The sequence below is a fragment of the Chrysoperla carnea genome, chromosome 2 (assembly GCF_905475395.1).
Source record: "Chrysoperla carnea chromosome 2, inChrCarn1.1, whole genome shotgun sequence".
NCBI classification, from domain to species: Eukaryota; Metazoa; Arthropoda; class Insecta; order Neuroptera; family Chrysopidae; genus Chrysoperla; species Chrysoperla carnea.
Window position 1 is genome coordinate 15,290,649 of NC_058338.1, and position 27,279 is coordinate 15,317,927.

General features: G+C 29.3%; 2 protein-coding genes across 2 annotated transcripts; both read left to right on the plus strand.

Moving 5' to 3' along the window:
- The first annotated feature begins 5,580 nt into the window (after positions 1-5,580).
- LOC123292031 lies at positions 5,581-10,223 on the plus strand. Its single transcript, XM_044872532.1, has 3 exons — positions 5,581-5,763; positions 7,711-8,587; positions 9,760-10,223. Exons 2-3 carry the CDS (start codon positions 7,727-7,729, stop codon positions 10,201-10,203), a joined length of 1,305 nt encoding a protein of 434 aa, XP_044728467.1. The 5' UTR covers positions 5,581-5,763; positions 7,711-7,726; the 3' UTR covers positions 10,204-10,223.
- Positions 10,224-20,777: 10,554 nt separating this feature from the next.
- On the plus strand, positions 20,778-25,279 carry LOC123292033. Its single transcript, XM_044872534.1, has 2 exons — positions 20,778-21,946; positions 24,799-25,279. Exons 1-2 carry the CDS (start codon positions 21,137-21,139, stop codon positions 25,243-25,245), a joined length of 1,257 nt encoding a protein of 418 aa, XP_044728469.1. The 5' UTR covers positions 20,778-21,136; the 3' UTR covers positions 25,246-25,279.
- The last annotated feature ends 2,000 nt before the right edge of the window (positions 25,280-27,279 follow it).

The following is a 27,279-nucleotide window of genomic DNA, read 5'->3' on the forward strand; positions in this document are numbered from 1 at the left end:
TTGTACTATTTTTTTAAATTATTAAATATTAATTATGTATAATTATTTTACTCAATTTATATATTGATTTACTAGATGACCCGGCCACGGGTTGCTGTAAGTCAGTTGTAATACAATCAATTAATATTATATATCAATTATTCATCACAATTTATAACACGTCACCACCCGTGTTATGAGCATTTTGCGAATTTCCGAAGGAAATGGAGTTATTGCTTTTCCTGGTACCGAAATCTTCTGTTGAATCCTGGTCCCAAAATAAAGCACATAAGTGATGGCTAGCGAAAAACTAATATCACAGCTGAAAAGAATGACCAAAAATTAGTGGATTTCAATAAAAATTCCAATAAGATCGGATCAAATTTGCCTATGTTATCAAAAAAATCTTTTTTTTTTAAACTTTATGACGTCATTAGAATCCAAAAAATTTAATTTTGCTCTATTACGTCCAAATTTTATCCAGTTTTGTTAAACCAAGTATGTAATCCTACTTAATTTGGGTCATACTAATTAGGTTTTTGATAAAATTCCGTATACAGACGAATACAGCCTGTAAGCTAGATAAACACTAGAATAAACTAGCGCACAGCGCACACTTTATTTTTGCTGGCCACAACAGCTCAAAACCAGTAATTATAATAGCAAATACAGCAATTAAACGTAAATATAATTATATGCAAATACTTATATAAACATATCCATGTAAGCGATGATTCAAAACTATTTGAATACCGATATTCTCTCTTCTAGTAAATCAATTTAATATCATAGGGAACGAGGTCAGATTTTTCCATGAAGAGGAGAAAACTCGAATACACACTCGTATTGTATGATTGTCTTGGAATGGACTGATCTGGATTCAAGTGAAATAAATGAAATGTCGCCGAGAATAATCTAGATTAAAGTAAATCATTGAATAGTTCTTATATAGACAAATCGATTGACGTAAGATCACATAAGTCCCAACTGGGTACTAATTATCGGTAATTTTGCCTTATTACTAAATCCTGGAATTATGTAGAAAGTCATCTCAAAATCATTTCAGAAACTCAACATTTCTCTGGAACTGCTTGAGAGCCATACGAAAAGATTACAATGCATTGCAAAGTAATAAGAGTTTTAAGACTTTTGAAATTTGATTTTGAAACACAGAAGGACAGAGCAATTAAGGAAAAACCTTACATTGAAGAAGAATTTTACAAAAGCTCATTTTCAGCTGAATTTGGAAAAGAAATAATTTCAGTACAAGTGCTCTTGCAGGAATGTACTGCTTTTATAAGTAAGAGGCGCATACTATTAATGATATCAGAGTGTTATACAATTTTCTCTGATTAAATTTTGAACAAAAATTGAATCATTGTTTCTAAATGAGTATTAAAATGTAAATAATATTTATTGTATTTGAAATAAAAATAATGCTATTTGTTTGATAAGAGTAATTAATTTTATTAAATACATAATAAAAAAAATTAATATATTTACCTAAGTGTAGTTAGTTTCATTTTTATTATTATCCTAGCTTTGTTGGGAAATTTCTCCTTTAAAAACAAAGACTATCACGTTATAGCCCTCACTTATCGTCCTTTTTGATCATAATTTTATGGATTTTAATTTTTTGAAAATGATTTTTTGCCTATGATTCTTTCTATAGGTCCAATTTTGGATCAAAATTACCACATCCACCGAGTTTCATCAAATTCCAAAACAAAAATTTTTTGCAATTTTCTTGATTTTTTCAAAGGGGTTACCCCTTAAAAAAATGCAAAAAATTGAGGTATTTTTTTTATCTCCAATTTCGATAAAACTCAGTATATAGGGTAATTTTTACCCAAAAAGTACAAAAATCGGGTGCATTTGATGACTGGTGGAATAGTTTATGAGAACGGACTAAAATCGATCCAAATATTTCGATATCCCAGAAACTCTGCACCCAATCATGAAATTAATAATATTTTAATTCACAAGGCGGGAAATAAGTTTCTCAACCGGGATAAAGATCCTATACATGACTCTTTATTCTGTTCTGAATGTTTGACTTCGTTAGTGATTTTTCCTTTATTTTTTTGATAAGAATCAAAATGGATTTCATTAAGGAGGATCCCTCACCAGTAATAGAAAAAAATAAATTAGTAGAAAATGATCCAAATTTTTAGTATGTTGTAGTTAACGATACATATTATTAAATAAAAAAAAATTGGGGTATCTTATCGATCAATTAAGAGAGTAATTAATTAATGAAAAATACACTAAATAACATAGCATGATATGAGGATGGTATGTTATTTAGTGTATTTTTAATTAATAAAAACTCTCTTAATTGATCGATAAGATACCCAAATTTTTTTTGATTTAATAATATGTATCGTTAACTACAACATACTAAAAATTTGGATCATTTTCTACTAATTTATTTTTTTCTATTACTGGCGAGGGATCCTCCTTAATTTGTTGTATTATGATTTTTAATTTTAAATGTCTAGATTTTTAGTCTTAATCCACTAATTGACGGCGGTCATATAATTTTTTTGAAATTATGCTATTTGTACGCGTTGAGAACGAAAATCGTGCACCCTATTATAAAACAGTCTTAAAATTATGCTCCTCATAGCCGTAGATAGAAAATTTTTACATTTAACAACCAATACAAAACTGATGCGGATACATTGTTGCAACTAGTTGACCTTGCAAACAATTGGATCGGCCGTCACATACCATGGCCAAAATCCGCGTCATTGCCTGCAAGGTCAACTAGTTGCAATAATGTATCAACACGCGTTTTATATTAGTTGTAAAATGTAAAAATTTTCTACCTGTAGTAATGAGGAGTGTTCTAAAGTCCGTCGACGTCAAAGCACTATTACTGTTCTTAAACATCTCCAAATGGTTAAAGGAGTAGTGGGTGAGGATGGGCCAACCCTTTTTCGGTATCACAACAGACCCTATGGTCTAAGTGTGTCCCACCCCAGGACAGCCACTTTGACCCAACCTAACCTAACCTAATGAGGAGTGTAAGTGTAGCATATTATTATATTTTATACCCTGTATATATGAAATATATATCAAGGAATACTAATTTTAGTCCCAAGTTTGCTCTCCTAATACTCTAGACATCTTAAGACAATTTAAGAACTTTTGATATTTTCCACCACTTTTCTACGGAATTCCGCACGGGTCGAACTAGTATAAACATATTGTATAATCAACATTATCAATAAATATTATTTACTATTTTAAAATTATTAATTTTATCAATCTCTTATCTATAGACTACTTTTAATTTCATTTTATTGTTCAAAAATAAATTTTTTAATCGTCATTTTCAAGATAAAATTTGTTTAATAATTAAATTAAACAGAAATAAACACTTATACATTGTTTGAAGCTAGCACCCCCCCACACATTAAAAATAAACAGCAAAAATATATCAAAATTAATTGAGTATTAGCTGCCTTATTTACAATTTTAGTGCCTGAGAGATTCAATTAGTCGAAAATTGGCAGGCTAACTTTCGTAACTATAAAATAGTATCGACTTTGTTGAGGTGTCGATCGAAGCATATTAACGGCAATATGAACGGAAATGAATTAAATAACATTCGGTCGAGTTGTTTCGAGTCGGGATTTTTTTTTCCTTATCGATATTGCGCGAACGAAAAATGATATTGACTTCGTTGAAGTATCGATCGAAGCGTATTAACGGCAATATGATCCAGAATTTCATGCCATTCCGTCGAGTCGTTTCGAGTTGGTCAAGTTTTTTTTATGATTCTTTATTATAAAAGGAAGTTATTTGAGTGGACATCAAGGGTCGCACCAGACCCACCCCACGACTTGGTGATTTTGAACTCATATCGAATAGTTTCAGATTCCTTAATTGTTATAAAAGCTTTAGAAAGTTTTTAAAAAACAATTCTGATATAGGGTATTGGAGTGCTAGCTTGAAGTCGGCTAGCATCCCAACTTAAATTTCTTTCAACCGATTCGACTTCTTAAATTAGAAATTAATCACCTAATTAATTCTAACTCTTCATTGTCTAATTTGGTGTTTATTGTTTGTGGTCGAAGTGCTAGCTTAGCAAGGATAATTTTTATTTTAAAAAATATAAGCATTATGTAAAACTTTTCACTAAAGTTGATCCATATTCTAGTTCTTTCCAACAAATTTAGATCCGGTTCAGCTCAATCGGCGCAGAAATTTTTTAGTTTTTGAAGACACATTCTTAAGACACTGTAATTAGTGTGTTTCGTCTCTTTAAAGCAAATTTTCTCCCATCTTATCCTTAGGCCTATTATTAGCCATTACTTCACAAGTAATTACTATCGTCGATGAATTATATTCTAATTTGTATATCTTATCTTATATAATTGTAACATTCAGTCTGATCTATTTACAGGAAGACACACAGTTAAACCTAATGTTAGACCTAAAAATTCTCTTTACTTGAAAATATGCGTCTACCTACGAAGGGTGTAATCATACAAAATGTAAATATATCAGTTACTAATGCGTTTGGATAATTGTTATTCATGCATATCAAAAGAGTTGGAGCTCAGCGTTTATCCGAAAATGAGAAGTTGACTCCATTAAATGGTACATTTACATTTATTCCATTTATTCTAAATTTCAACACCATGATCTAGAAAAAGACGCTTTCCCGGCTTTAAGTAAATTGAAATAAAATTGTTGAAGGCCTGCTGGTGTATGTTGGACCATCCTGCATACTACATTTAGAAACCGAGGGCCGAAAACAGTCGATAATGTTTATTTCTTGATTCTATATTAATCCATTCATTACTTTTTATTCTATCCCTCAAAATTGATAGATAAAGGCTAGTTTTAAAATCACTATCTTTAATAAAACCTGCAAATCTCTATCTCTAACAGTTATGGAGAAATTCAACACCATAGTTTTGTCCTGATTTGCGCCCTTTCGGGTAGACAGTGACCTTTACGAAAAAATTTTTCAAACAAAAGTTGTTTATTTATTTATAAGGAGAACTTTCTACATTTAAACTTTTGGCGATAAAAATTTGTACTATTAAACAGGAAGTGGACCGCTTTTTCATCAGTTCCAGTTTAGACCACCTGATAACCTACCATTTATCAAAAGTTTACAAGCATAGAGATATGTATATAATATTCTATGCTTACAAGATAGTAAACAAAACATTTCCTTTACATACTATGTATCTATGGACGTTGCAAACTATATTTCTTTTTTTCTATAGCTGGATAGAGACTTTCTTAGTATTAAAACCGATAAAGCTATATATAACTAGATGGGTCGCCGTGCTCTAAATGTGTCACCCAGATGTTAAGATTAGTACACATTCTATTCAACAGTACAACATTCTGTACTTAAAAATATTACATATTCATCGAATCTGAATCATGCGATGATATTCTTCCCAATACAATATATGGATTTTACCAATTTATCTAAACTAAGATAATACAATTAATTATTATTAGTAATCGTAAATGTTTTTTGATTTAAACAATAGTTTTAAAATAGATGATTACAAACAAAATACTTATAAATCGTTTATTTCCATTAAAAATTTCATACAAAATATAAAAACTTTGGGTAGATACATTTTATTTTGATTAACTGTAAATACAACAGAAGAACATTTGTGTTAGTTGAATATATGATCAAGTATAGCCCAAGGTTCAATCAATTTATTTAAGTATTTTCTGTTTTAAAATTATTTTATAGTTGTGATATTCGTTGTTCTCTTTAGTTTGATATTTTCAATTAATGTAAGTATTATTTTGTTTTTCTTTTGTAAAATTTATTTATTACGTGCCATTTTGATGTCTATTTTAATAAGAAACTTTGACGTAAGAAAGATTCGACATAAAATAAGCCTCTTTATATATATATAACAGCTAATTTTAATAAAAGAGAGAAATTACAAGGTTATTGGTTGAAGATAATATTAAAAATATTTTTTATTTGCATAACTAATACCATATATTGATATACATTAACATTAGAGACCTTTTTAGAAGTGGAATTGTATTAATTATATGCAAACTAATAATTATAATATATGCACTTTTCTTAAATCGACAGTGAAACTTATTAGAAATAAAAAGCTGTGTATAATTCGTTTCGTCTGTTTGTTTTTTATCTGACTTACACTCAGGAAGTATTATTTATTAAAAAAAAACTACCTTATGTATTCTGCATTTTAAAAAACAAGTTCAAATTTACTTCTAAAACAATGCAGAGGCGTCGTGAATGACAACAAACCGTGATATACTATCATTTTTCTAAGCTTACATAACTTTTCATATGGCGTGGCGTAGTACCACATGACCGCATGTATAATTTTAAAGGATTTATTTTTTTTAAATAATAATTAATAATCCTTATATTTTATAAAAATTAATTTTGTGTTTTGTTATCTACATATTATGATTAATCATTAGGAACTTTTATCCAACCAATTTATTCTTTGTGAGCAAAAGCCTATTGATAAGTTTCGTACAAAAAAAAGGAATAGATGACAACTCGAATATTAAATACTATTTGCAATGTGTTTTGAAACTTTGATATCAATATAGATATTTATATATGCACATACACTTTATGTGTGCACGAGTAAGTCGATGAACTGGTTAGTTGCTCCTTTTCGTCTCAAAGATAACTGAGCTCAACTTCATTAATTTAAAATTAATTAAAATGTAATAAATATCTGCATTTTAATTGAAATATGTGCAAATATATATTACTATTACATTAATTTTTAATATTTTTAATTTGTAATTTTTCCAATGATGTACTTTATGAGAATGTATGTGTTAAGCATTTTTTTCATGATATTAAAGTTTCATTAAACATTGTAAATAATATTTAATATTCGAGTTGTCAATCCATTACCTTATAAAATAAAAATGGATATATATTGACTTTATAATCTCCACTTCTTTGTATAGAGTACCTACGGTAAAATCAATTTTTACTCTCAATGAAGTTCATTTTTATCTACGGATCAAATAGAAACATCAATCATAATACCAGAAATAAAATTGAAGGTCATATCAATTATACATTGTACTTAGGAATGCAATTTTAAATCAATTTTATTTTATTATACCAAATGTAAAATATTTTGTGAATAAAATAACTTTTAAAGTTAATTTCCGCTTGGAAATAATGACTATAAAGAGAATACAAAGCCATTAGCACGGGTAATATAGATCCCTCGAGAAAAATTATCGACATGGTGGGAGAAAACCTTTCGTTATAACACTGAAATATAACTGTGATTTTCTATCTTATACTTAGTGTATTACACTTAGAACAAAATAACAAAGTATAAGGTATTTTTAAGCCTTGTAACATAAAAGCCTCTGACTTATTCTTCGCAGTAATAAAGTTTTTTAAGCTTTATAATAAGAGAGCTTAAGAGAGCTTCGGCTTAACGCCCGTGTTGACTAAATTTTGTGAGTCTATCTTCAAAATTTATGAAATATCGCTCGAGTTAGTAAACTAGTAGTACAAAAAATTTCATCATCATGTCCACCCCCCCCCATCCCCTCACTCTTCCACTCTCTGGGGGTTAAATATAATTTCCGAGAGTCCATAAGCAATTCCATCGCAAGTATTTATATTAATTTTGGTCTTGACACCAGAAATCAAACCCTTAATCCAAGATATACAGACTACTTAAAGTTTTAAAATTTGCTATTTTGCTTTAGATATATAAAATAAATAATGGCTACGAATTCAAGGCTGATCAAAGATAGTTTATTACCCGAAGGTAAAGAGGATGAAGAACTGTTAAAGATAATCAAGGCAGAAGGATTTAAAGACTATGAAATCACAATGTCAAGTGGAGCCGAACGTGGTGATAACTTCACTGGAACGCTAGTAAACATCGAAGTAAAAGGACATAGTGAAAACGGCGAAGCAAAGCAATTAAATTTAATAACGAAATGTTCTCCGCGCCTTGGAGATTTTCGAAACATGATGCCGATTACACAATTCTACATAATTGAAACTTTCATGTACGATACATATTTTCCAGCAGTTTTTAATATTTTAAAAGAATATGGTTTGGATAATGATAAAGCGCTTAGAACAAAATTATTCTCTATTCCAAAAGTATATGGAGCATCCGCTGAACCAATGGATGAATTTATGATAATGAACAATAAAAAATGTGAAAATTATAAAATGGGAAATCGAATGGAGCCATTAGATGATGCCCATTGTAGACTGGTTTTAAAGCAATTAGGCTACTTACATGGTTTAAGTTATGCTTTGAAACATTTATATCCAGAAAAATTCGCAGAAATCGCTAAAACGTTTGCTTCTTGTAATGTGTTTGAAAATGCTCCCGAACAAATGGTAGCCATATATAGAGCCCATATTACAGGATTAGTTGAAATGGGTAAAACAACTTTAGATCCAGAAACAAATCAACTTGAAATTGATAAAATTGTGGAATTTTCCAAAATTGCATTCGATGAGTATATGATGGGATTATTAAGGGATAGATCAAAATTCGATCCAAAATATTCGGTAGTAATACATGGGGATGCTTGGACAAATAATTTTTTGTTTAAATATGATGTAAGTATTATTCAATTAACCTCTTGTTTAGGCACAATTGCTGTTTTAAGCATAAAGATATCATTACTTGAGTATTTTTATACTTTGTCTATTGCGAATATATAAAAATGTTTTTGTTATACTATTGGAAAGGTCTGGAGAAAATGAACGCTTTGCTGAAGTGACTGGGTACTGAAAAATGTGTGACCATTCTAAAAAGAAAAAAAAATGTCGTCATGTTGAGGAAGCAAATCGTATTGATTAGTTCTTCTACATATCAAAATACTTATCTTGATGATTACATGTTTCTGTTTCACTTATGTACACTTGAATTAAAAAACTTTTAAATAAATCAGTTAAAGATGTAGGAACGGCTGATAGCAATTTTCAGAAAAAAACAAAAATTAAAATATGTACAGTCAAACCTGGATAAGCGAGAGTTCAAGAGAGCACAATCTCATTCTCGCTAATAGAGGTTTCTCACTAACTCGAGTTTCTCGCTAATGCAGGTACATGGGTAGCGTTTCTTTCTTATAGAGCTAAATATGTAATATGATAAATTTATGTGCATAATATGCACAACATATATTAAATGTGCACGACAGTCGCTTCCAGAGGTAAAGATAAGTAGCAGTCTAACTTACGGAGGTCCATGAGGGAAAAACGAGTCACTATTACAGAGGTTTCTGTTTCCCGCTAATAGTGGTTTTGGGAGCTTAAAATGACGGGTCCTGGCTATTACTCTCACTTATAGAGTTTTCTGACTTATCCAGTTCTCACTTGCCCAGGTTTGACTGTATATATATTTTTAATTTTGATGGTGAAATATATTGGACCTTGACAATATAAGACGAAAAGAAAAGAATACAATTTTTCAATATCTGGCGTAGTTTTCAAAATATTGAAAATTTTGTTTAAATATTTAGCTTTCGATTCTTATTTTTCGTCTATATTCATGTATAACAGAATTCATCATCAATGCTTAAAAAAAAGATAAAAATAATTTCAATCCTAAATCTTCCCTGCTACATCCCTTATTTGGACGATGACACTTGGTTTTTTCTTTTAATCCAAGTTAAAGTTATCAAAAACTTTCAAAATATGTCGTTTTTTGAGATATTTCCATAAGATCAATGCATTAAAACTCGAACTTTAACATTGAATAATTAATGAAAGATCTCGTTTTTTTTCAGGAATTAGGCAACCTAACAGATGACATGGTTTTTCTTGATTTTCAACTATCGCGTTGTGTATCACCTGCTATTGAATTACTTTACTTTCTAGCAGTATCCGTGTCAACTGAATTACGAAAAAATTCATATAATGAATTATTGGAGATTTATTACAGTAGATTGAGCGAAATGTTATTCAAATTTAATTTAGAGCCTTATGAAGTATTACCAAGGACCGTACTTGAAAGTGATATGAAAAAGTTTGGAGGCTATATGATAGTTGTTGGAGCTCAAGCATTAGCATTTCATACATCAAAATCAGAGGATATACCAGATTTTCAAACAATGACACTAGACGAATCTGAAAAATTTATGCTTGAAGCAAAGAAAATGAGTAAAAATGATTCGTGCCAATCAAGATTTAAGGGTATTATATTATTCGCTATTGAACATGGTTTTATTTAAATATAGAATTTTCGAAAGTGTTTTGTGTCTAATTTTTCCTTCCTTTTTTCATCATTAAAAAACTGTATTACTTTTTTAAACTCGATAAAAAAAATCCTTTATTTAATTCAATATCTCATTAATTTCAATTTCGAGTTCAGTTTAGAGAATGAATATGATGTAAGACGGGCACTGAGTTAATTTTGTATTCCTTGTACTTATAACAGTTTGGATTGGCTTCTATTCGACTAATGGGATATTTATTGGCTCCCATTAAGATAATCGGAGCGGAAGACACAATTTTTTTATTTGTGCTAAAGGTTACTTAGATTTAAATTTTTTTCTGATAACCAGATAAGTAAAGCGTACGTTCATAGTTGATAAAAATTTAACTTATAGAAATTATGAGTTTTATTAACAATAATACTTAATTGGTGCCCATTATCCCACGATCCCCTATATTTTTCAAAGCGACAAAATAATGGATTACATTATTAATGGATTACATTCGCAATGCAACACCACAGATATTTGTATTTCTTTCAGTCAAGAGAATTCTAACATGAACTTTTATAGTATATAGACATATAGTTTACGATAATATATCCAACCAACTCCTTTATAGTCGACAAACTCAATCTAACCAACTCGAAATTAACAATACGGATTTATCAAAAAAAAAAAGAAGGAAACAAAATTTTCTTCTTTATATATGTTTTGCAATGTATGTATGCAATATTTATTTATTGATATGTAGTACAAGTTGCCTGTCAAAAAAAAAGTACATTCCACAATTAGTAAGACTTTTAACATTAATATTTTTCATGTCTGTAACTAGAGCGTGGCAAAAGAGGCACCAGCCACAGGCGCATAAGAAATAGAGGCGCAAAATAAAAAGAATGTTTTATACGTAAAACAAAAAGTTAGTAAAGCATCATGTAAAAGGCGTTCATTAATTTAATAAAGTCATAAAGTTAAAAAATTCGATTTTTTTCATAACACAGGCAAATTTGATACGATTTTATTAGAATTTTTTTTGAAACCCACTTATTTTGGGTCACTCTTTTCAGCTGTGATGCCAGCATTTCGCTAGTTTTCACTTATGTGGTGAATTCCGGAACCAGGATTCCACATTCTAGAACCTATAAGAGCTGGGTTAATTTTGAATATTATGACCCAAATTTAGTAGGATTACATACTTGGTTTATCGAAATTTTATAAAATTTGGGTGTGATAGAGCAAAATTAAATTTATGAATTCTGATGACGGCATAAAGTTCAAAAATTCGCTTTTTTTAATAACACAAGCAAATTTGATCCGATCTAATTGGAATTTTTTTTGAAACCCACTAATTTTGCGTCACTCTTTTCAGCTCTGATGTCAGTTTTTCGCTAGCTATCTCTTATGTGCTTAATTCTGGTACCAGGCCTCCACATTCTGGAAACTTAATAGAGCTAGGTTAATTTTGATCATAAATTTGAAAAGTATAGCCCAAATTTAATAGGATTACATACTTGGTTTATCAAAAGTGGATAAAATTTGGATGTGATAGAGCAAAATTAAATTTTTTGGATTCTGATGACGTCATAAAGTTAAAAAATTCGATTTTTTTTATAACACAAGCAAATTTGATCCGATCTTATTGAAATTTTTTTTGAAACCCACTAATTTTGGGTCACTCTTTTCAGCTGTGATGCCAGTTTTTCGCTAGTTATCACTTATGTGTTGAATTCCGGAACCAGGATTCCTAATTCTGGAAAAATATTAGAGCTGGGTTAATTTTGATCACAAATATGAAAATTATGACCCAAATTTAGTAGGATTACATACTTGGTTTATCAAAATTGGATAAAATTTGGATGTGATAGAGCAAAATTAAATTTTTTGATTCTGATGACGTCATAAAGTTAAAAAATTCGATTTTTTTGATAACACAAGCAAATTTGATCCGATCTTATTGGAATTTTTTTTGAAACCAACTAATTTTGGGTCACTCTTTTCAGCTGTGATGTCAGTTTTTTGCTAGTTACCACTTATGTGCTGAATTCCGGAACCGGGATTCCACATTCGGAAACCTATTAGAGCTGGGTCTTAAAATGAAGTTTCGAAAACATTGCTTGTTCTCGTACTATATATAAATAACTAACAATTATTTTTAATAAATTAATTATCAATGAGTTTTATTATGTTATAATAATTGTTTTAGCAAGTGTAGGTAATTAAAATGAAAGCACGTAAATATAATATGCACTCATTACTAACATGTTGCACAAATGTTAAGTTTAATGAACTTGAAAATATTTCTATACTTACTCTAAGCAAAATAGAATTTTATCAAGAAATCGGTGTTTTGGAAAAAAAAATTTAAGTGTTGTTTTTTTATATGTAGAAAAGAATTAAAAAACCAATACTTTTCAAATATAATATTAATTTCATGTATTGGAATAGACATGGGTCTTAGCGGTTTCATACGTAAATTTTATGTGAGAGTTACTGAGATCAATTCCTGATTACTTTTCGAAAAATGAAGAAATTTTGTTGCAATTCTGGAAAAAGATGTAGCTAATGATAATAAAAAAGGGTGGTTTAAGCGTGATACATAATCTCAATTTTGAAAAACCGAATTTTTCTAAAAAATTTCTCTCGTACAGTTCAGGCAAATCATCGAACTTAAAACCTTTTTTCATTTACAGAATGGTTCTCCCACTTTTGTAACGTTTTAACTTTTTATTCTACACATACTTTAATTTGCTTGGAGTAAATAAATTATAATTATAGAATTATTTTCTAATGCGAAGTTCATTGCATTTTATTGAAAATATAAAATTATTACACCTACTTGTTATATTTTTAATACTAGCTGATGAAGTATTTCCAGTATGACCTCTGTTCTATATACGTATCTCACCTTTAGTCCTTTGTTCCCTATATAGCACCCACTTTATTCCTCCCAGTCTTTTACTTTTACCCTGTGGTGTTGTGATTTTGATTTTAATTTTAATCATTTAAATATTTTTCAACATAGTTGTTTCGAGAACAATATCCCGGATAAAAGTTGTTCTACCTGGAGTCTAACATCTTATTAAGACTTCGAATTTCGCCCAACTTTTACAATTGTTAAAAATTCATTTCTTGCCTGTAAATGATAAAAGATAGAGAAAATATTTACTTAAATTAGAAAATTATTTTTCTTAAAAGGGCAAATATCTTTACTTCTACGCATTCCAAGCTAGTTTTGAAAAAAAGTTTAGAGATAAAAATTTTAAGCTGTCCGGGGCTGGTAGAACAATTTATTTCGGGAAAGTAAAATAAGAAGAACTTTGCTAAAGCAATAGTATCAATTTTGTAGGGCATCCCATAAATGACATCCCATAAAAATAGGCACCCAACTATTAAATGAATAATAAACAACAATAATTTTTTTCATGAAAAATGATATCAAATTTTACGATGTGATAAACACATTTTAAACTGATTAAAATAAATTTTGAACAATATCGGATAATTTGTAAAACATCACAAGACTGTCATTAGCATAAAATTTAAGAAATAATAATGACAACAAAAACGCAGACATCGTATATTCAAAATGCCTAATACATTAAATAATCCTTTATCTAAAAAGGGTTATTTATTGTTCAATTAGAGTTTATTCAAAGCACAACAGTCGAAGGATTCAAACAAGGAAAGCAGTTGGCTCATTTTTATAAAAAAAAAAAGAATTAGCATAGGTAATACCTATTTTTATCATTTTATTATTACTAATCGGAAGACTTTCGATGTTTATTGTATTAACTTTCGAAATTACGTAACTCCTACGATCCTTCCAAATATATAGAAAAACTGGTGCTTAAATAGGTATTACCTACCTGTCGGATATATTTCAAATAATAAGTACCATCTTTATTAAAGAGAATTGAAAAAAATACACTTTTTTTTGTGAAATTATGATGCGATGTTTATTTTATTCTTGTTGTCATCAAAATAGTCATTAGTCCCAATATTCTGCAAATCAACGTTTAAAAACATTAATATCCTAAAATTTATGGAAGTGATTTATAATTTATAAGTAATTGTTATTTAAAAAAAAACTATTTTAAACTATCCATCACGTGCTAAAGCCATGTGAAATAGTTTTTTCTATTAGCAATTTTAAATGTGTTTTTCCATTTCTTGCATACTAAATGCAACAACAAATTATTTCTAATGAAAATGACCTTGGCATTGATGCTCCACATTAATTTATTTTAACATTGTTAAACAACCAGAAATATACGTATTATGCCAAACAGATCAGGTTTAACATTTCTGGCTAAAGGCCAAATTCTATATGCATGTAATATATTGAGAACAAGTGTACTCGAATAGAATTGTTTACGATATAACTTCCTTGTGTATAAAATTTACTATCAAATAATTTGTAAAGCTGGTTCTAGCAGAAGCAATACACATTAAAAAGAATAAATTCGAAATGTTGCCGCAGTGATCATTATTTCTATAATCGTTAATATCTGAATACATTTCTGTATGTACCTCTGCCTCTGCTAAAAGCGCTTCAATGGTTTTGTTGTTTACACTTATACACCGTAAGAAATTTTTTGTGGATATGATTATAGTTGTCCCCCTTTTTGGAGACCAACTTTTTTGTGCTATATACCTCGTGTCCCTGAGGGGTGGGTTTGGAACGATTTTTTTGTTTTTTTGCGTATTATTCGAAACTATTGGATTTTGCTGATAACATTAAATGAAAAAGTTGAAGATAATTCTAAAATACGTATTTTGAGGCATGGCTCGATTCTGTATCTTTATTCGTTACAAGCAGAAGTTTTGAAATTGCCAATTTTTTTCTCGGAAACTTCGGGGTGGGTGGGGGTATAATAAGAGTTTGAAAACATGTAAAAAAAGCACTTTATATGTATTATTTATGATATTTCTTTCGAATTTGTTTGTTTTTGAAAATTCGGGGGTTAGGGACCAAAATGAATCCCCTCAGGTCGAAGAATGACTAAATATCTACAAAATATCAAAAAATCCAAGTTTTTTATTAACTTGAATGGTATTAATTGCAAAATTAACATTTTGGGCATTTCTCAAAAATTAATTACAGCACCCTCAAGCGTTGGATTAAAACGAAATTTGGTGCATTTTTCATCTCGATTGGGACACTAGACTTCGAGAGATCAATTTTTCTGTATTTTACAAATTGTACGTAATTTTTGAACTATGGAGTATCTAGAATGTTTGTGGACAGTATAAATTATTCACTGTCGGTGATAAGGAACTTTTAATAGAACTATTTGATAGTTTAAATTAAATTTCGACGTAATTTTGCCAAAATTTATAAAAAAATTTGTTTATCATATCATAAAATTATTTTTAATCAATACTTTGATAAAATTATTTTTAATAATTGTATAATAATGTTGTTTTTTTGAGACCAAGGATATTTTATGATTATAATTAAAAAACATTTTGAATACATACTAGGTACAATTAAATATATTTTGATGGGCCTACTAATTGTAAGTATACTTAAAAAAAAATTATTTTTTGGCATTGAACGGTCAGGTATATACCAAACATAGCAAACAAGTGAAAGCCAAATATTATTTCAATTCAGCGTTCAAAGTTATTTGAAGTTCATCGGCCTATATTTTTTGTGTGTACTTGATTACTGTGTCAGATTACGTATTAGTTTATTTATGTGAATTTTTGAAGGAGTGGGATTATGTTTTTACCAAAATTATATGATTAAGTAAAAAATTTATTAGAATTCAGTTACAACTTACCTATAGTTACGTCTATGAATGAGTTTATCTTACACCTTTTTTATTTTTATTATTTTCAATATTGAGTTTATTAAAAATTCAAAAACTTTTCAAACTTTTATATTTATTTATTTTCTTGAATCAAAATTTCCATATAAGTTAAGTTTGGTTCAATTTTGAAATAAAATATATGTTTTTTTCAATTTTTTTCTAGAAAATTGCGAAAAAAAGGTAAAATTTTTGTCTCCGGTTTGGATAATAATCATTTTCACTTCCTAGATAGAAGACCTATTAAAAAAATTAGCCTTCTCCCAAAATTTCTCGAATTGATTATCAAAATCCGGTAGATTTACCCCAAATACAAACCAAACAAGCCGTGAGTAATGTCTGGTGCGACCGTCGTGGTTCACACGAATTACTTCCCAGCATAGACGACAAAAAAATGTCTACGGGCGTACGTCGTACACACGCACATACTTCTTCTCAAAATTGCTGTTTATGCTTTGTTTTAACCATGAAACGTAAAAATATGTGAAAAATTTCTACTTCAAAAATGGGACCCATTATTGTCTACGATTTGGATAAAAGTCTTCTTACTTTAACATCGCGTTTATATGACGTTTGAAAGTTTATAAAATGTTGGCCATAATCTTTTTCGAAGGATCATCTCTCAAAGTAATTTTTTATTCGATCTCACAGAAACTCGTCGTTGAATTTAGTTTTTTTTAGTTAAAATATATTCAATTGAAATAGTATGTCTCACATACTGCATGAACTTGGTTCACACTTGCTTTTAATTTTGTATTTTTGTGATATTATTATTTAATATTTTCTCAAGGTTGTTTAAAAAATATTGGCTTAATTTTATGATGATCATTCGATTATTGAACTCAAATGTGTGTTCGATGTACTTTTTTGCGAGTAATAATTGCATTTGAAAAAATTACACCTAACTAATTCAAAAGTTATTGACCTCATGTTTTAAGATTGACGAAATGACGGTCACTGTTTATAAGTATACTCCAAAGTTTATAATTAAAATTATATTTTAAGGTGCAGTTTAATTTTGCCTGAAACTATATTGGCACCTCATCAAATTTTAAATTAAAATCGCAAAACGCGATTTGAAGCTGCTTTTTTGGTATTTGGAACCCTTAACGTGAATGTAAAACTACGTATTGCAAGCAAAAAAGAATGTGTTCCAAATTTTCCGAATTTTTGTACTACTTTCGAAAATCTTGAAAATTATCCGAAGAATTTTCTAGAAACATAATTTTCAAAAAATTTTCATAAAGCTTACTAGCTACCGACAAATTTGTATTTTGCAATCTTTTATATTTTTGGAGAAAATGGACACCAAAGTTTTGCCCAAATTTGCCCTCTTACGACAAAACAATGATGTTTAGGAAAAATTCTTTTGAACAAAAGTTATTTCCTTGCTTTGTTTATTTTTTACTTAATTTCTAAAAACTTAACACTATTTGCCTTAGCACATCGCTGTTCGTTGGTTGTGTACATTCTTAAAATCAATTAATATATTAGAAAACTACGAATTTTCCAATAAGTTTAAAAGTACACATTTTTCTGATATTTTAATATCCTGTGAATAATTAATTATGGTTCTTGGAGCCTACTTTGGGGGTGCTTAACTAGCCTGGGTAATTTCCCTACTCGCAGAATCCGAAGTGGGAAGCTCTAAATATCCATCCCAAGTATTTAACTGCCTCTGGGATCAAAAGTCATATTTCGATTATTTAAAACAAAATAAAAAATAAAAATTTCTTACAAAAAAGATTTTGATAACCCGAACAGTTTCGATAATCTATAGGTATACAGACAATTACCTTAAAATACATTTCACCAAAACAAAATAATTAATAATTGATTAAAACAATATAATTAATTAATACTTTAATAATAATATGCAATTATCTTTAAAAAATATCCATTTTCCTATCAATTTCCAGAATAAAAACAAAAATTCACTCGTTGATTCCAGTTCGTTGACTTTTGTATAAAAAAAAGTTCATATTTGAAAAATACTTAAAACAATTATTGGCGGGTCGTTGACGTTTATAAATTATATAAAATGCATTTGCGAAATGTGGGAGATATAATCAGTCTTAAGTTTTAGATTATTGAACTCAATTTGTGAAAAGAATTTACAGGTACCTAAAAACTTAAAGTGTTGATACCTTTTAAATATCTGAAAAAGTTATAAGTAATAATTGAAGATTGTGATTTTGAAAAAATGACACAAATTTTTCAGTACGAAATTTGTGCTACGATTCGAGGACAATATATCCTCGATAAAATATCAGGCACGAAATATCATTGGATAAAGTGTCCACCTCGTATTGTATCGTATAATACAATATCTGCATGACAGAATATCCGTATGATAAAAATATGGCAGAGTTTAAAGCTCTGATTCAAGATTTCATATCGATATTCCTATAAATAACGGAAATATGATAGTGTATTCGTCATGAACTCGGCACACTGTACATATAGGTATTTCAATCACACGGCTAACTTAAGACCAAAAAAAACCCTATAGACTCGTACTAACTCAACTCGATTGGAAGCATGGTCAACCTGGATCCTAGGTAAACACGAAACCTCCTTGTGAGATGAATTATGGTACGTTTAGAATAATGTAGGTTTACTTTTAATTTCAAGCTTATATTAATTTATTCTTATTCAGACGATTTGCGCTCCTTTTTACTTTGACAGTAAAATATTGACAGTTTATGAACGAACAGCTTTGTTTAAATGAAAACTGTTAGTATTCCAAAAATTTCAATTACTTTATTATTAAATTAACTTATATAATTTTCAAATTTTCCACAAGATAGAAATTCAATGAACTTACAAATTTTCAAGGATAAGTATGCCACGTGTTTGACAAATGCAAGTCTATCCGTCTATAATGTCAGTCAACTTGTACAAATATAATTATCATGAATAGAATGCAAAAACTTGATTTGAAAAATAATGATTTCCTTGATTAGGTAATGCATATTAATAGAAAACTAAATGTTTTTTTTTATTGCATAGGACAAAAAAAAATTGGGGAACTTTATTACAATAATAAATAATAGTTTAAAAAAACTAAAAAACACGCCTTTGTAACTACCTGAACTAAAAGGTAGAAAAAAATTTCTTTAAATTCAAAAAAATCATTTAATCGTAAAAAATCGTGAGGTGCCAAATTTCAATTATTGTAAATATTTTATGGACAGATATTGGTAAAAGTAAAGTCATTATAACATATCTTAAAAAGCAACCCACGTTTTATTACGATAAATTAATTTTTTTGAATTTAAAGAAATTATTTTCTACTTTTTAGTTCAGATAGTTACAAAAGCGTGTGTTTAGTTTTTTTTAAACTATTATTTATTTTGCTTTTTTAGTTTATAAGAGTGTTATTTATTTATCATAAATTCAGTGTAAATATGGTGGGAGCGCAAATAAATGTATATATTTTCAAATTTGAAGATCCTGATCAGGTCGATCCTTGACAAGTATGCCAAATTTAGAGTAAATCCGAAGGATTGAAGAGGGTCGGAATCATGTTCAAAGTTTCCGTTACATACTAACATACTATCATACGCATGAAGCTAATATAATAAAAGCGTGTTAAAAATATAAAACAAATATACCCTAGGGGGGGGGGGGGGATCAAATAAAAGAGCATGTCTTGTACAATACAAAATTGTAGCTCCTACGCAAGGGAATATTGAAATTGGGAAGGGGAGGGAGGAGTGAGAATATTGGGCAGCAACGCGGGTAGTTCACAGCAAGTACATTATAAAGCAATATCACCATTTGACCAATAAAAAAAATCCGAAATTTGTGTTTTTTTGAACACTTAAGGATGTATGAGCATGACAATAATGTTTGATTTAAAGGCTCAATTTGTTTGTAGGTAGTCTTTTACTCAAAGAATATGTGGTTAAAATTTCAGCATAGGTAACCGGGCAAATTTTTAAGAAAAAAGTCATTAAAAATCGATATAAAATACATTGGCTCTTATGGAGGAATCTCAAAAAACGACATATTTTGGAAGTTTTTGATAATTTTCATTTGGAATGAATGAAAACAAATTTAAAAAAAAACTTTTTAATAGAAAGTAAACATATTAGCAATGAATTAGAAAAGAAAAAAACTAAGTGTCACCGTCCATATAAGGGATGTAAGAGCAGGGTAGATTAAGGGTTGAAATTATTTTTATCTTATTTTCAACTTTGATGATGAATTTTGTTATAACTTCATGAATGTAGACGAAAAATAAGAATAAAATTTTTCGATATGTGTCTTGGTTTTCGAAATATCGAAAGCTAAAATAATTAAAATAATTAAACAAAATTTTCAATTTTCGATATTTTGAAAATTAAGCCAGATATCGAAAAATTTATTCTTACTTTTCGTCTTATATCGTCAAGTAATAATATAAATTTATCATCAAAATTGAAAATATCTATTTTTAAATTTTTACCCCCACGCCCTGGCTCATACATCCTTAAATCTGAAGTATCTCAATAAACGACGCTGGTCTGTATAAAAATATTTGTTATACCTACTACCGTGTTTTAGAATAGTAAAATCGTAAGAATAATTCTGATACTGATAACTATTGAATACTGTCAATAACTTTGAGTCCCATATACAGGACAACATTTTTTTTTATCGATATCTCATTTGCGGTACTCTAGCCACTATCAAATAAAAAAAGTTATGCAAAAAGTAAACATACTACATAATAAACAATTTAAAATTTGCACTCTTATTAAGTCACCAAGTGAGCGAACTAACATCAGTCACACACATATTATCTAAATTTGTAAGAAAAAAAAACACATATAACCTTGTGGAAAATGACGTGAAATATGTTCATCAATTGCTTTGCTTCTACCAGCGTACACTTACGAGCTCAGTCACTCGCCTCTAATCAAAATTGCATATAATACGTTTGAAAAATACTTTGTACTCCTAAAAAAAAACACTTCTGAAAGGACAACGAACCGTTTCAATAAAATATGAGTGATATCCTATTATCTTAAATATCTCAAATTGAGTGGGGAGAACTCCGACAGAACGAGATGCATTACTGAAAATTTTTTAATTTAAAAGGAATTCAGTAAACAATATTGAATTTAGTTTTGAAAATACCTTTGGACAAAATGAATACAATCACCGAAGAAATTTATATACCAGATGGTACCGCAAAAAAGGCAATCCATGAAATTATCGATGAAGAACAATTTCAAGAATATCAAATTCAAATTGATAATGGTTCAAAAAATGGTGATAATTATTTGGGTTATATTTATCGTGTTTATGTTCTTGGAACCGATAAGAATCGTAACACTAAAGAATTAAATTTAATTTTAAAATGTTCACCCAGAATGGGTGTTTTACCAACAATAACACCAGTGAATGAAATTTTTCAACGGGAAATTTTAATGTACAACGAATTTTTACCACTTTTGTTTAAAATACAAGATCAATGGCATTTCGGTAATGGTTTTAATCAAACTGCGAAATTGTATAAAGCTTCAGCTGTAAAAAATGATGAATATTTAGTTATGGAAAATGTTAAGTTAAACGGTTATCAGCTACAAAATCGACAACTTCCATTGGATTACAGACATTGTAAGATATTTCTTAAACAGTTGGCTTACTATCATGGGCTTACGTTAATTTTGAAGCATGATAACGAGCAGTTATTTAAATATTATGCAAATCTAGTGACCGATAAACATATTATGAAAGTGAGCGATTTTGATATGATTAAAGAGCAAAATGTCATGATGGTTGAAAAAGCATTAAAAACATTGGATCCACAAAGTGTGGCGTACAAACGTTATAAAGAGTATGCGGAAATTTCATTTGATCGTATTACTGAATTTTCCAAAACTGATATCAACGATGAAATTTCAGTGATAACACATGGTGATTGTTGGATAAATAATATGCTGTTTCAATATGATGTAAGTAACGACTTTTTTTTATTAGAAGCTTTTATTTAGTTTCACCTGCCTCGTTGTCTGTATGTAATCAAATCTTTCAAGTCAAATTTGATACACTTCCCGGTTTTCGATTGAGCTGAAATTTTGCATGCACATTTTGTTTGGATGATATAGTAGGGTTGTGGTGTCCTGATTTTCCCATCGCTTCCACCATGTTTTGATATATATACATTTTTTTCATTCATTAAAAATTTAAAAAAAAAAACTTTTTAAAAGACAAGCTTTTATTGTACTCAAGAGTAGAAAATAATTTTATCTATGAGTCACTCAAATTCGACCATTTGTAAAAGCTTGAGGCGCCTAATATCAAATTTCATTAAAAAAATCGCGATTATCGATTCGATTTTTCGAGTACGAATGTCTTACTATGTTACTTACACCCCAATCTAACATTTCTACCTCGTCGTTGATAGTTTCTGAGCTACAGGGATATATACAATTAAATTGTTAATAATTTTTGTTTTCACCACTTCACCACGAAGAATCTAAGCACATATTCGTAGTCTCGAATGTACTTCCTGCGAAACTGCGTCGCATATAAGATATAAATGAAAATATTATTAAATGAAAACAATATTTTCAAGGAAAATTGAATGTATGAATTTAAAAAGGAAAATACTTGTTCACATTTAAAAGAATATGCATATTTTATTATTATACTTTAAAATAAATAAATTTGATAAATAGGAATTAATAAAAATTGACCTTGCAGTTTCCTACAATCACAAATCTATTTAAAATTATACACAGTCATAAAAATTATCTTGAAAGAAAAATATACAGAATGAGTTAAAAATATCTGGTATATATTTACGAGAATTTCAGTTCATTCAAACAACCAAATAGTTTCACATAACCTTTTAACAGTGGAAGTTTTTGACAAGTCAAGATGATCCTTTTTCTTGCTTCGACTTTGGAGGGGACTGAAAAGTATACCAGTTTTACTGAAATGGGGAAACGTTTCCGAGAAAGATTTCAATTTGCTAGGTTTTGATATAACTTTTAAATTACATTTCATAATTTGGAAAATAAGGTATCATTAAAAGCGTCTTGATCGTCCGCTGGTTAGAGCCATATTTACCATGGCAGGAAACAAATTTCTATTTAATTTATAGATTGTTTCTTCATGGTACTTTGATTTACACTGGGTATATGACTAAACTAAAACTAAAACCCGACCACAAAAAAATCACGCTCTAAAAATTATGAAACAAGAAAATGTTCTCATATGAAATTGTTATGATAAGTGAAATTTTCATTTCCGTCGGAGGAACTCTTAGACCAAAAAATGTGTAAATCAAAATACCATGTAGTAATTATCTATAAATTAACGAGTCATTTATTTACTGTATGCCCATAACCAGCGGACGATCAAGACACTTTTAATGATATCTCATTTGCCAAATTATGTATTTTAGAAGTTATGTCAAAACCCTGCAAAATGAAATCTCTCAATTGTATCAAAATTGAATGTTACTTGCTTCCCACTAGAATTATATAAAATTCATTACATTTCATTGTCCCTTGTTCATGTATTAAATTCTCAATATTCTATTTTGGAATTTAAATTCTGATTTCGATCTTTAAAATTAGTATAATAAAGTATCAACTTTATGATACATTCTGTGTTTTTAAAACGGTTATCTACAAAGTAACAAATAAAAAAAAATTGGACCAAGCACATTGCATTTTATTTTCATTCTTATCTGAAAGTGTTATAATATTTATTTTTGAATTTTAATAATTTTTATGTGATAAAATTTTGTATGTAATTCAACATAAACATTCAAAACGTGCAAATAAATCCATTCGTAATTTGAAAATAAATTTCAATTCTTAAGATTTTAAAAAATATACAAAATAATCGGAAAAGGTGCCTCCTTATTATTGACAAAATATGTTCTTATATTTTGTAAATGCGATTAAATTTTTTAATAATATTTATTATGCCCCCTATATATATAATACATAACAAGGTATACTAAGTTTAGTCTATAATGCATGAAAATATTGATACTACGAACAAAATTTTGGTATAGGTGTTCATAAAATCATCACCTAATGAGTACATTTTCGTTTGTCCATCTGGTCAACACGATAACTCAAAAAGAAAAGGGATATCAAGCTGAAATTTTTATAGCGTGCCCAGGACTTAAAAAGTGAGATCGTAGGTCTCACTTTTTATTAGGTCTTCGGTTCGTAGGACCCGTCTTGTAAACCGTTAGAGATAGAACAAAAGTTTAAATATAAAAATGTTCCTTATAAAAAAATGGACAGCTTTTGTTTGAAACATTTTTTCGTAAACATCACTGTTTACCCATGAGATCACAAATTATGCACAAATTGTATAATATGTAGTATATGGGAATATCAGTTATGTATTCCTGACATGAATGTATCTGTAATGTCATAAGAGTCATCAACATTGTCTATACATGGTATTTCAACAATTAACTCAGTCAATTGTTTGTTTTCAGTTGTTTGCTTTCTAAATTTGGTTTTAGGGTTGGGATACATTTGGGCTACACATGTAACCATAACAGAAATTTGATAGGTAGTTGTTAAGGTTGCGCCTAACAACTGATTCCCTTACTATAATTTACGTAGCCGAGCTTCTCTTTTAGATATCCGGAGGGGGGGGGGGTTTCTGGGATACAATAAAAGAGTGTGTTTGTCACGCGATATCTCGAAAATTTTATTAACATTAGAGATATTTTTTATTCCGCTTCAATAATTTGAATAATTTTACAATATAGACTATATTTGAGATCGATTCCGAGAATTATCTAATTTTGTTTAAATTTTTTTTCTAGAAGAATGGTTCCCCATCAAATGTACTTCTGATTGATTGGCAAGCATCTCGTTGGGGCTCTCCAGTCTACGATTTAGCATACTTTTTCTATAATTGTACGGATCAAAATTTACGTTCGAAACATTTTACAGAATTATTAGATTATTATCATGAATGCGTTCAGTATATTATAAGCCAATGTTCCAAACATAATCCAGATTTTGTTTTCCCTAAAAGTAAATTTTACGAACATGTGCAAAAATACTTTTGTTTGGGTATATCGATGTGTATATATACATTAAATATATTTTTAACAAACAGTGAAAATATACCAAATGTACGGGAAATCAATGAAATTAATCTGGAAGAAATGGAACGCTGGAATAATGCAACGAACATGGGACAAAGTGGTTATGAGAAACGTATGCGAGATGTTATTACGGACGCTGTGGAACGTAATTTTATTTAGTAAAAAAACAAAAATATTGTTAAAAGAATGTAAATAAAAGTATTATGTAATGTATAAAGCTAAATTAATTTTATAATATAAAAATTAATAAATTTCAAAAATTAATTATATTTTTCTCGAACCTTTCTGTTGAGCCACTACCTCTTTTTATAAACATACAAGAAACGGCCACGACCAGAGTCTGAGCAGTAGCACTAGGTGGACTTTATTAAACTGCTCAAATTATTGAAAAGGATGGAAAAAATAGTATTGTTTTTTCATTTGCCACTTTTCATCGCGCATGACCCTTTTCAAGTAAGCGAAGTAAGAAAAAATGAACAAAGAAAAACTGCTGATTCTGGGTTGAATTTTTCGACCATCGTGATCGTATATCTGTTTATATATGTATTAAAGTACGGGTCATTTACGTACAATTATTGACCTGTTTTCTACTATAATCATATTTCTAATTTTCAAGAAATTATTGACCTATCAATATCCGGAAGTTCCATTTGCGAACTGCAAGTTGCTTCTCAGAGAGGATATCTCAGATGGAGGGAGGAACGTTCTTGAGGTACTACAAGACAGATATGGTCTGAGTACAATCGCAGGCGTTCCGAAGATCTTATATCACTTCCAAGGGCCTCTGTTCGCAAAGTTTTTGCTGCTATTACAAGACATTGGTTGGGCGGCAGGCATGCTGAACGGTAGGCCTGGCAGTGTATCACGACTACTGCAGGAGCTGTCAGAGTGGTGAGGAGGAGGAGACAATGTCTTCTTTTCTGTCACTGTCCTGCTGTTCGTAAACATCTCCAAATTGTTCATGGAATAGTGGCCGGGGATGGGCCAACCCTTTTTCGGTATCACAACGGACCCTATGGTCTAAGTATGTCGAACCCCAGGATAGCCACTCTAACTTAACCTAACCTAACCTTGACCTTAACTTATATCTTTCACGCTCCCTGAGTTGTAAGAGATTTAATAATTGAAAATAAATTGCGTCGAAGTTTATTCTTACAGAAGGTTCAATGCTAAATATCATGCGTAGAATAAAAAAAAAAAACACCATCCAAAAATTTTTATTTTAATTATTATTTAATTAGGTATAATAATTATTAAAAGTAAATTAGTTTGTACGCAGTAAAACATTTAATAGTAGGTATTTACGCAATTGATTTAATATTATGATAGTTACAACTATCATAGTACCTAATTTATCTAATCTGTATAGTATTGGATTAATTTCATCAAAACCAAATAAATAATTATTTGGGTGATACACGTGATTGTAACGTACACACCCATTCTAAAAAAATCCCGTCAGTTTAGAAGAAAATCACATTTACAAAATAAAAACGCAATTTTGTTATTTGTGTAAAAATTTGCATATAGTTTGAAGAAGCTATTAAAAATTTCATGAGGAACTTTGACTTCAATTGACGATATAGGTTAGGTTAGGTTATACTAGCCCATTGTGATACAATATATGTGTTTTACCACCTTTCCGCAGATAATTTCATTTATTAGCTCCTCAATTTCAGAGGCTGAGTGCACCTCCTTCATGCATATACCATGCACTACACCAGCCCATCACAACTATTAATTAAATTGATTTTGTTGCGACGGCGGGAATCGAACCCGCTACCCTAAGCATATCGCGGACGAAATTTGTTACGCCTTAATCAACTGAGCTAATAATGCGACTTGACAAGTTTGTTTTCATAATATAAATATTAAGTCTATCACTTATATGGGCAGTGTGAACTTGGTTGTGTATAATATATACAGAAGCATGATGGTACACAAAATAAAGTGCAGGTTTTATAGATCAAATCGTTGTAGATTTGCTCGTTTTTTTGAACGGGGATGTACAAAGAATAATTGAGTTTGTATGAAGTGTAATATTCGTTCAATAATTGTTAATTAGCAAATTATTCATTGAGTTCGAATATATTGATATTATCGATTGTGTCGAGCTTTACTTTATGAAATTGCATTTTAATAACTGAAGTAATTCACCATAAAATTAAGATTTTTTAATAAAAATCTATTGTT

Coding starts and splice junctions, on each gene's coding strand:
- LOC123292031 (XM_044872532.1), top strand. CDS start 7,727: ATGGCTACGAATTCAAGGCTGATCAAAGATAGTTTATTACCCGAAGGT. Junction 8,588..9,759: donor ATTTTTTGTTTAAATATGAT/GTAAGTATTATT, acceptor GTTTTTTTTCAG/GAATTAGGCAACCTAACAGA.
- LOC123292033 (XM_044872534.1), top strand. CDS start 21,137: ATGAATACAATCACCGAAGAAATTTATATACCAGATGGTACCGCAAAA. Junction 21,947..24,798: donor ATATGCTGTTTCAATATGAT/GTAAGTAACGAC, acceptor TTTTTTTTCTAG/AAGAATGGTTCCCCATCAAA.